At 48.6% G+C, this 12124-nt stretch overlaps 1 protein-coding gene across 1 annotated transcript; it reads left to right on the top strand.

Moving 5' to 3' along the window:
• The first annotated feature begins 4825 nt into the window (after nucleotides 1-4825).
• On the top strand, nucleotides 4826-10881 carry B9D2 (B9 domain containing 2). The gene is made up of 4 exons (XM_083159833.1): nucleotides 4826-4972; nucleotides 5901-5990; nucleotides 9528-9653; nucleotides 10253-10881. The coding sequence occupies exons 2-4, from the start codon at nucleotides 5903-5905 to the stop codon at nucleotides 10564-10566; spliced, it is 528 nt and encodes a 175-aa protein (XP_083015959.1). The 5' UTR covers nucleotides 4826-4972; nucleotides 5901-5902; the 3' UTR covers nucleotides 10567-10881.
• The last annotated feature ends 1243 nt before the right edge of the window (nucleotides 10882-12124 follow it).

The raw sequence follows: 12124 nt of genomic DNA, 5'->3' as shown, positions 1-12124 counted from the left end.
CCACCATCTGCACTGTATAATTCCAGGGGTGCCCCATGTGTACTGTATCAGTCCAGGGGTGCCCCATGCGTACTGTATCAGTCCAGGAGTGCCGCCATGTGCGCTGTGTAATTCCAGGGGTGCCCCATGTGTACCGTATCAGTCCAGGGGTGCCACCCCATCTGCACTGTATAATTCCAGGGGTGCCCTATGTGTACCGTATTGGTCCAGGGGTGCCGCCATGTGCGCTGTGTAATTCCAGGGGTGAGCCAAGTGTACTGTATAACTCATGGGGTGCTGCTAAATCTGCCGTATCAGTCCAGGGGAGCTGTCCTTTTTTTAATTAATTTTTTACTGCAAAAGTGTCGCTTGTGTGCATTATAATTCCAGGCTTGCCCCATGTGTATCATATCAGTCCAGGGGTGCCCCATGTGTACCGTATCAGTCCAGGGGTTCTGCCATGTGCGCTGTATAATTCCAGGGGCGCCCCATGTGTACCGTATCAGTCCAGGGATGCCGCCATGTGCGCTGTATAATTCCAGGGGTGCCATATGTGTACCGTATCAGTAAAGGGGTGCCCCCATGTGCGCTGTATAATTCCAGGGGTGCCCCATGTGCACCGTATCATTCCAGGGATGCTGCCATGTGCACTGTATAATTCCAGGGGCGCCCCATGTGTACCGTATCAGTCCAGGGGTGCCGTCATGTGCACTGTATAATTCCAGGGTGCCCCATGTGTACTGTATCAGTCCAGGGATGCCGCCATGTGTGCGGTATAATTCCCAGGGTGCCCTATGTGCACCGTATCAGTCCAGGGGTGCCCCCATGTGCGCTGTATAATTCCATTATACATGGGAAAATGACGACATGAGTTTTTCATGGTTTCATGCCTTTGTTAAAAACATATAAGTGTACCGCATCTATTCACTGCACTCGCCATGCTACGGGCACAGTGACTCGCTGCGCTTGGCACACAATTATACTCTCCCTCTAAGCCCACTGGTATGGTTTAGTATGCCAGTGAAGAATTTATTTTCCTGGGCGCATATGTCTAAGTTGCACTACCCTATGATGGTCATGTGATGGGGTCGCAGAGACTATGTAAAGTGATTTACAGTTTGGGGCCAGTAACGGGAATGGTGCCACAAAGTGTGTCACAACCGTTTTGGAGTTTAGCTTGAGGCCGTAATTGAGATCCTGTACAGTTACAGTGACTCCAGCTTCTTGCTTCCTGCAGCCGGTGGCTGGCTTAATAAAAATCCCAGCGGCTGCGACATTTGGATCATTTTGCATAGTAGTAGCTGCATACAAAGAAACAGCTGCGACAGGATTGGCGTACAACTCCGAATATGACTCACAATGTGGCCCTGTGCCGTAAGGACCTGGGGAGGAGAGGGGGTGGGGAGAGGAGGAGCAAGGTCAGAACAAGGGACCCAAATGGGCGCTCGCCACGCAACCAGTGGTGGCATGGATAGTGAAGGAGCAAGCCCTCCAGCCAGTATTTTAAAGTAATCTCTTACTCTGATCTACATTACTCAGCACCATGACGCTAATTTTCAAATGGTAAATTGACATCATAGGGTCCTTTCGGCGAAGGGGAACTAGCAGCTACCCTTTTGTCATCTCCTCTCTGGGAGGAGCCTACAGGCGAGAAGCAGATCCCAGTGGATGGGGCGGGAACTAACAATCTGCATCATTGGGCCTTGCCCCTTTATAGCAAAAGCACAATTTTTCACGTTAATTAAACTATATCAGGTTAGAAATGTACAGAGAAATTGTGGTTGGGTGTGGGACAGGAGCTAAATTGTAAATTAGAGTTCCATAATAAAGCAGCCTAGTAATTCTGAGCTACAAAAGCAAATAGTATTAACATGGCTTGTACCCCAAAAAACTGCATCCCAGTCATCATCACAGTAATGATTATTGATACGGGTATAGTGTCTTTAGTTTATAAAGATAATCATTAAAAATAAATTACCTACAAAAAGCAGTACACATCATCAGGCTATCCCAGTCTGGGATTGTCACCGTATAACAGCAAGCTGACATAATGTGAAAACTCTCATTTTCACTACATGAATTAATGGAGAAAAGAATAAATACTATTGTAGAACTAGAAGTCACAGCAAGCCCTGGGATCATGGATCTCCCTGTTGTTTCTAGAAGAGTTGAACAAGTTACTCTTCTCACTGCTTAGTCAGTGGCTGGTATACAATAGGTGCTACTGTCAGTGGTGTAGCTTGATTCCATGGTGCCCGGAGCAAGGGCATGTTTTGCGCACCGCCCTCCCCCCCCCCCCCTTTGCAAGGCGAAAAAGGAGGACTGACCTTGCTCATTAATAATAATAACAGGACCCCACAGGCTGTTCCCCCTGTATAATCACAACATGACCCCACAGGCTGCTCCCCATGTATAATAAAAGGACACCACAGGCTGCTCCCCCTGTATAATAACAGGACTCCACAGATCGCTCCCTCTGTATAATAATAATAAGGATTCTCCCATGTATAATAATAATAATAATAATAGGACTCCACAGTGCTCACCCCTTGTTCACTTCCCACAGACGGGTGCTCGGACACCAGTTCCCTGGAAATAAAAAGGCAGGCGACGGTGGAGGATGACTGTGTTATATGTGTTGTAGTTGCGGGACGGCCCAGCACAAGCTCCTCCGAAAAAAAAACAACAACAACTGGCGAGCGCTCTCACATCGCGCATGCGCCGGTTTGGAACGCCGGAGGCAGGGATGCGGCGCCATGACGTTGTGACGTCATGGCGCCGCATCCTGCAGTGAACGCTCGCTGGGTTTTAAATGTACGCAGTGAAGACTGATCGGGCACAGCGGGTTGAGCAGGGTCGGGGAGCCGGCGGCAGAGCTCCGGCGCCAGGTGACATGTCAGCGCACGGAGCAGGTGCTTTGCTGGCTCCACCCTAGCTATGCTTCTGGCTACTGTAGATACATGTTGAAGAACTGGCTTTATACGCCCAAGGGAAGGAGCAAGGTTGGGGGCCACACACTGCCACTATCCACTGCACCAAGTATTGCCTTTAATAAGACCTAACAGTACTTCCTCATCTTTTGCGGCCACCGCTATGCCAGTTACGTTAGCAGCTACTTAACCAATACCTAAGGACACTCGCAGGCTCGCTTCCCTCACCCCACTATCACTGTCCATTTGTCCCACCTGAGGGTCGCAGTGTCCCGCGGGCAGCAAGGGCAGTTGTGAGAGTCAGTGATCACTAAGTAAATCCAGTGCAGGGACAGCAGCCAAGTATGCCCATCTGCTCAGGGAGTGCATGGACACCCCCAAAGTGATGAAAACCGGGGTTGCACTGCCCGGCCAAGCCCCCCACATGATGCACCATTCCCTTTTTCGGTCGCTGCTGCATACCTCCCAACTTTTGTCCTCGTTGATGCGGGACGCTGCTCCTTCGCGCCGGAGGCGTGCCGAATTTTTAGGGGGCGTGGCCTAATTTCGGGGGCGTGACCTATACTCGCGGCTCCCCCGCGCCCCCATTTTGCCGCTATGGGGGCATGACCCAGAGGCTCTGTGAGCCTCTAGCCATGCCCCCAGCCCCCTGGCTGCGGGAATAGACGCTGTGCGCATGCGCACAGCGTCTATTCCCCGCTGCTTAGCAGCCGACAGGGGGGACTCCCAACAGCCCCCCCACTCCGCGGGACACTGCCGCCCGCGGGTGGGACATCGGGACAGGCCCTGACAATCGGGACTGTCCCGATAAAATCGGGACTGTTGGGAGGTATGCTGCTGTGTAAGGTCCCATTTAGCATACAAGAAATGTTAGGAGTTATGCCTTGGTCCTGCTGCATACCTATTTTCTTACTGTGGTAGTTCCAACATTCCTAAGCACCCCGGGTGTGATCGACATCCCCCCAAAGCATACGTGCCTACTTTTGAAAACTAGTTTCAGGGAGAATATAGTTGGTAGTAGAATTTTGAACAGCGCCCCATTGAGGGGTCGTGTCATGCTCCACCCAAAGGGCGTGTCTAGTTCCGTATAGTGATTGTGAAAAGAGATTGTGAATGTGGCGCCTAGATGCGTGGGTGTGTACTGCTACATCTGAAAGGAATGTTTTAAAAAAACTTAGATCCGAAGGTAGATGAGCCCCAAAGCAGTTAGTAAGAGATACTATACTTGGTAAAGTGCTGGGAAATGGTGCTGCTGATTCAATGTAAATGTATCTCTCTCTCATTCCTTTTTTCCTCACAAATGTAACAGTGTAATGTGGGCTACTGTAGGTGACATGAGGGAGATTGCTAGACTAATGAGGGAGTCTCCTGCAGAATGCGGGAGGGTAGGCAACTAGGGTGCCAGACGGTTCCCCGACAGTCGGGATTCCGACAGTCATTACTCCGACTTCGGAATCCTGACTGCTCCCTCCACGACCCCATAGAGGGAAAATAAAATAGGTGGCGAGCGCAGCTCGCCACCGTGCCCGCAAGGGGCTTCATTGCGCTCCCCACGCTGTGCAGTCGGGATTCCGACATCTGACTAATGACTGTCGGGTAATTATACCACACCCGGCAACTATGCCCCAAAGTGAGCAAATATGTACCAGTTCCAACAGGTCATGTTCACAAGATTTCCTATATAAAGCACATTTGAAGTAATCTAGAGCATAATTCTTCCATGGTGGTAACCTGGTGTGTTGGGGTGGTATGGGAAGAAAAAAACTTGGGAATAAGGCCCAAAACTTTGGCAGAAAGATAATGTTCAATAACCAGATAACATAGAAAGGCTGCATCTCTTACTTAACATGAACTAAAAATCATGTTACCTATTGCTACAGATCCGGATAAATATACAATGCAGAGGGATGGATAACTCGTGCCCTTAGTCAGCATGGCCGGACAGCGACTAAGGAAGTAGTCTGCCAACCCCTGACGTAACTTCCGTCAGAAGAACCTGGCGGCGCCTGCCATGGTCGCCTAGCAACGCCGGAAATCTGCCCGACCTCGTCGCACATCGCACAGTACGTATGAGAAAGGGGGTCTGCTTGTGACCCGCGGGTGTGTTCTATCAGGTGCAGAGTGGCCCTGATTTAGAGAGCACAGATAACGGGAGACCCCCCGGGGGATATGGCAATAAACATTGACTTGGTGGTTGTGTAGTAATGATTGGGGGAGGTGGCGGTGTAGGGAATTATGGGTGCTGTGTAATACTCTGCATGGATGGACAGAAACTATAGGATAGATGGTTGCCTACCTTACCCTCTCCATGAGTGTGAAAATGCTCTGCTCCTGGACCTCCCTGGTAATGTAGGATTGCCAGCACCTGTGGTGACACCTTTCTTTTCAATTACCTAGCTCCCCACAGGTGATGGCAATCCTACATTACCAGGGAAGTCCAGGAACAGAGCATTTTCACACTCATGGAGAGGGTCAGGTAGGCAAGTATGTGTAATACACTGCAGGGACAGTACACTATGGGACCTGTGTAATACACTGCAGATACAGTACACTATGGGACCGGTATTATCCACTGCAGGGACAGTACACTATGGGACCGGTGTGATACACTTCAGGGACAGTACAATGTGGGACCGGTGTAATACACTACATGAACTGTACATTGTGGGACCAGTGTAATACACTGCAGGGACAGTACACTATGGGACCGGTGTAATACACTGCAGGGAGAGTACACTATGGGTCAGGTGTAATACACTGCAGGGACAGACAGTACATTGTGGGACCGGTGTAATACATTACATTGACTGTACACTGTGGGACCTGTGTAATACACTGCAGGGACAGTACATTATGAGACCGGTTTAATACACTGCAGGGATAGTACACTGTGGGAGCTGTGTAATGCACTGCAGGGACAGTACAATGGTTAGTCAGTAGGTACTGCTCAGGAGTAGTTCAATAACTTTACACCTGTTATTCTTGTCACAGAGATGTCAGAGGTCCACATAATTGGACAGATCATTGGAGCCAGTGGCTTTCCCCAGCACAGCCTGTTTTGCAAGTGGGGTGTACATACAGGTATGTCCATTCCTTAGTAATCACTGAAAACAGCCAATGCCTATTACATACAGTACTGCTGTCAATTTTTTTGTTATTTTGATTTCCATAAGAGCAGTATCTGTCCAATGTCTCCCATTCAGTGACTTGTCTATTAAGACTGAATTGTTTACCTAGGAAATCTCTGATCAAGGACATGTCTATAACTGGTGCCCCAAGATATTCCAGCTCTACAAGGATTGGATGCGTATCCAATAATATTATTCCATAACCTCCTAGAATTCCTATATATTATATAAAACCCTCTTTATTTCTCCTGTTATTCCACATATTCACTTCCCTGTCTTTATTATTTTGATCTGTCCCCTTGTACAATACTCCATACAGCCATCTCTTACCTTGTAACTCTTAATACTATTATCTTAAACCATTATGGGGCCTACACACATACACACAGCGAGTTGCTGAGCGCTCTGCGTGATGCTAGGTCGCACAGAACGCCCCGTAAGATCGCTCAGCACACAGCGATGTATGCTGAGCGATCTGTCAGGGCCAGTGTTCTCTGGTGAGTACACTGGCCCTGACCCCAGTGATTAACTAGATTTCTCCAGCATGCTGGATATTAATCGCTGGGGTTTCTAAGCCATGGCCACAGCCCCTGGGACTTGTAATAAGGTGCCCATGGGTGGGCAAATCCAAGCGGTTCCGTTCAAATACTCAGCATTAGTCGCAGAACAGTTATTATTGGACTGTTCACTAGCCTATGGACAGGCAGCATAGACACAGTAAGTGTGACCCTCTAGCCCAGGGGTAGGCAAGAAGCGGCCCTTCAGCTGTTGATGAACTATACATCCCAGCATGCCTTGCCTTAGTTTTGCTATTTTGCCATGCTGAAATTGATGCAAAGCACCCTGGGATGTGTAGTTTATCAACAGCTGGAGGGCCACTTATTGCCCACCCCTGCTAGCCAATGCTGTGTACAGGATTTCAGGCTCATGCACACCGCAAAAACGATCACAAGCCTGCATTTGTGCCACCACTCCCCATAATTTCACTTAAAGGTCCCTGGTGACCAACAATTTGGCGAATAATTTCACCACTGTTCAAGACTATCACTCCAATGTCATGGCAGTGGGACGATAATTGCTCAACTGTGTACCTCTCCAATGGTATCCAATACTCCTTTCTCCCAGTCTGTCTCTTATGGTGGGATTATGAGCGCTGACATTAAGAGGCGAGCAAGGCCAGCAGTTCCTTAGATGTTTGTGTGGGTTCTCCTGTGAATTCCTGGATGAGTTGTTGATGTGCTGTTGAAGGGATTTTGGCAGGCCGGCCACTCCTGGGAAGATTCACCATTGTTTCATATTTTCTCTGGTACTAGATAATAGCTCTCGTTGCGGTTTGTTGGAGTTCCAGTAACTTAGAAATGGATTTGTAACCATTTCCAGACTGCTAACTTTCTCATCTCTTCTGGGATGTGTTTTGATTGCGGGATACTGTGCTGCTGATTGAGACCGCTTATGTAGCTCACATTGCTGGTAAGGTTCTGTTTGAGTGATGCTTCATTCTATGGGGCGGACAGTAATAAGGCCCGATTGTGTCTAGTCTAATTGTACACATTTTATCAATTCAATTTGCTTTATTGGTTGAATGAGGTAATAAGGGGGCAATTACTATTTAGCACAGGCCCAGGTGGTGTTGGATAACTTCTGTCCCTCAATAAATGAAATGATCACTTTTAGAACAACTGTATTTTGTGTTTACTCAGGTTCCCTATGCCTCTCCTGAATGTTGTATGATCCAATGCAAATCATTGTTGCATAGCTGAAATAAAAGCAATCACAATTAGGGCAACACCCCCCCCCCCTCCCATTGCCCCATACCACTCCTCCCACTACTCTATAGCCATTCCCATTGCCCCATACCAGTCCTCCCACTACTCTATAGCCATTCCCATTGCCCCATACCAGTCCTCCCACTACTCTATAACCATTCCCATTGCCCCATACCAGTCCTTCCACTACTCTATAACCCTTCCCATTGCCCCATACCAGTCCTCCCACTACTATATAACCCTTCCCATTGCCCCATACCAGTCCTCCCACTACTCTATAACCATTCCCATTGCCCCATATCAGTCCTCCCACTACTCTGTAACCCTTCCCATTGCCCCATACCAGTCCTCCCACTACTCTGTAACCCTTCCCATTGCCCCATACCAGTCCTCCCACTACTATATAACCCTTCCCATTGCACCGTACCAGTCCTCCCACTACTCTATAACCCTTCCCATTGCCCCATACCAGTCCTCCTACTACTCTATAACCATTCCTAGTGCCCCATACCAGTCCTCCCACTACTCTGTAACCCTTCCCAGTGCCCCATACCAGTCCTCCCACTACTCTATAACCATTCCCATTGCCCCATACCAGTCCTCCCACTACTCTGTAACCCTTCCCATTGCCCCATACCAGTCCTCCCACTACTATATAACCCTTCCCATTGCCCCGTACCAGTCCTCCCACTACTCTGTAACCCTTCCCATTGCCCCATACCAGTCCTCCCACTACTCTGTAACCCTTCCCATTGCCCCATACCAGTCCTCCCACTACTCTGTAACCCTTCCCATTGCCCCATACCAGTCCTCCCACTACTATATAACCCTTCCCATTGCCCCATACCAGTCCTCCCACTACTATATAACCCTTCCCATTGCCCCGTACCAGTCCTCCCACTACTCTGTAACCCTTCCCATTGCCCCATACCAGTCCTCCCACTACTCTGTAATCCTTCCCATTGCCCCATACCAGTCCTCCCACTACTCTATAACCATTCCCATTGCCCCATACCAGTCCTCCGACTACTCTGTAACCCTTCCCATTGCCCCGTACCAGTCCTCCCACTACTCTATAACCCTTCCCATTGCCCCATACCAGTCCTCCCACTACTATATAACCCTTCCAATTGCTCCATACCAGTCCTCCCACTACTATATAACCCTTCCAATTGCTCCATACCAGTCCTCCCACTACTATATAACCCTTCCAATTGCTCCATTCCAGTCCTCCCACTACTCTATAACCCTTCCCATTGCCCCATACCAATCCTCCCACTACTTTATAACCATTCCCATTGCCCCGTACCAGTCCTCCCACTACTCTATAACCCTTCCTATTGCCCCATACCAGTCCTCCCACTACTCTATAACCATTCCCATTGCCCCATACCAGTCCTCCCATTACTCTATAACCCTTCCCATTGCTCCATACCAGTCCTCCCACTACTCTGTAACCCTTCCCATTGCTCCATACCAGTCCTCCCACTACTCTATAACCCTTCCCATTGCCCCATACCAGTCCTCCCACTACTCTGTAACCCTTCCCAGTGCCCCATACCAGTCCACCAACTACGTCATGTGTCTTCTCGATAAAAAGCTTTCCATTGTTCAGTAAATATTTGTCACAAGTCCTAATTTATTGCTCTCTCCATGCAACGCCTTATTGTAAATTCTAACAGTCAGTGTTAACCATATAAAATAATTTGCTATCTTTTATTCAGGGGGTGCCTGGAAATTACTTTCTGGGGTGGTGGAAGGTCAAACCCAGGTAGACAACCCCCAAAATGAAGACATGGCATTCTGGTCGCACCCCATTGACATACATTTTGCTACAAAAGGATTACAAGGTGAGACACTAGTGAAGTAAAAAGTGGTGGGCTTTGTTCATGTATTGCTGGAGAAGAGGCAGAATTGATCCTGCTATACCAGTCTGCTGCAGGGACAGACTGTCTGTGTCACCCCGCTGCAGAAGGGACAGACTCTCATGTTCCATACAGGTTTCCATCTACATGCAGCCTCCTTGCACATGTCTTTGTGTCAAATTTTTCATTATAATATAAAAAAGGGATAGGGTGCACAAGCAGCATCTGCTGATTAAAATGATATGTGGCTTGCCTATATCCTGTGTGTGACCACGGCTGTATCTGCATACGAACTGCTCCGTTACAGTGCTTTCCAGTAAAAGGTAGCATTGGTAGGCAGATACACCTGTGCATCCTATCGCACCGTGTTCTGAACACGATGCTCTGTAATGGACAAAGTAGCACGCAAAGACGGGCAGCGCAAGTCACATGGAGATCATGCGTTATGTGTAACGCAACTTGTGGTGCATGGAGGATAGATGTATATGGACACATCTGTAGCTCCCTTCTGTCTGTTTCACCCTGCAGTGGGAAGGACAGACTCTGTGACTGATTACTAATGTCTAACTGTTCCATCTTCCTAGGTTGGCCTAAGCTCCATCTCCAGGTCTGGCACCAGGACTCTTTCGGTCGGAACGAGCTGTACGGTTACAGCTTCCTTCACATCCCCTCTTCTCCGGGTACCCACTCCTTGCTCAGCCCCACATGGAGACCCACAGGGACCTGGCAGGAGCAGATATCCCAGATGTTTGTTGGGGGAGGCCCGCAGCTGAAATCCCAGAGCCTCATATATGGGGGTTCTGATCGGTACCGACTGCAGACCACAAGCATGGGACAGATACATCTGGAGCTTACGGTCATGCTTCGGAACTTTGAGCGTTATGGGGTAGAATGTTAGTGACCGGTAATCCTGACACCACCAAATTAATGCCACAGGGGCTATGAGGCGTCCACCAGCAGAGAACCTGGCCAAAGATCTGACCAATTATTACTGTATTATACCTTTGTCTGTGACATTTCTGCATTCAAGTATGCCGCCCTTATTCCCAGTGTGACCACCACTTTATCTACAGACTGTATATAGCAATTTTCTACACCCCACCCGTAGAGGCACAGAGGGTCTTTTCTCCTCATTTTTATATTTTCAGGTTTATATATAAATGTTTTTAATTTAAATCAGCTTACACCATTTTTATAATAAATTGTATTTTAAGAAAAACTCTTTGACCCTGGTAAAGTCTCATCCTTAAGGGGGGCTAAGTGATGTTACTCACCTTATTATGTCTAGAAAATAAATATGAGTAAAGCCCCATACACACTACACGATGCTGTGTGCGGCTCAAACTGGATCCCTCAGCACCGCTGCCAGCCTGTGCCAGGCCCCCAGCCTCCGTCCAGTTCCGTTCCAAGCTGAGAAGCATCACCCACAGCTGTGCATTGGATGTTAGGATCAGTGCAGGATGGAGATCCACATCACTGATTGGGGCAAAGGAAGTAGGAAAAAAGTGGCTCTGTAACCTGCATGATGCTACACTGTGGCAAGATGCCGTGGTGAATGTGTTTAGCATAGGCAGGTAACAGAGATTAGCATAGGGTGTGTGCCAGGTACATGAATACGCTTATGCTGTGTACAGTGGAGGAACAAGCGAGTTGTGGGCCCAGGTGCAAAAATAAGGTTTGCCCCCCCCCCCCCCCCCCACACACACACACAAAAAATGCATAGTGTCTTTTTTTTTTAACTTCAGATTAAACGTCCATTACACATTATGCCTCACACTGTAGTTCCCCCATACACATTATGCTGCACACCATAATGCTCATTACACATTGTGGGCGGGATGTTTTAACATCCGCAGCCCCCCTTCGCCGGGCATCGCATTATTAATAATGGCATATGCTGTAATATATGCTGTTATTAACGCAAGGGACAGCTCTTGCGATAAGAACTGTCCCTTGCGATGCTGTGCCGGCACTGGACTTCGGGGTCTGTGACCCGGGAGTCCATCTGAGTGACGCGCCGGCCGTAGGGAATGCTGGTAGGGATCCGTGATGGATCCCTCAAACAGCGCTACGGTAAGAAGCCCATAGGCTTCTGCAGGGAATCGCTGGCGATTCCCTCCACAGCGTTGCCACTGCGGTGGCACAGTACAGCATACAGAAATGCGGCAAAAACCCCGTTAACGGGTTTTTACCGCATTTCTGTGGTAGAGAATCGCCCCCTATGTCACACATGTAATACCCATTACACATTATACCGTACACAAAAATGTCAGGGAGAGAAAAAGGAGAGACAGGGAGCAAGAGAGGGGGATGTCAGGGAGAAAAAGGGGGAGAGAGGAAGTGAAAGAGAGCTGGTGTCAGGAAGAGAGAGAGAGAAAGAAAGACATCGTCAGGTAGGGACTGTCAGAGATAGAAGGGAAGTGTGGGGAAAGAGGAGAGAAATAGAATAGAAAGTG

The sequence above is a fragment of the Crinia signifera genome, chromosome 9 (genome assembly GCF_055691185.1).
Source record: "Crinia signifera chromosome 9, ASM5569118v1, whole genome shotgun sequence".
In the NCBI taxonomy this organism is placed as follows: Eukaryota; Metazoa; Chordata; class Amphibia; order Anura; family Myobatrachidae; genus Crinia; species Crinia signifera.
This window is presented reverse-complemented; position numbering and strand designations above follow the sequence as displayed.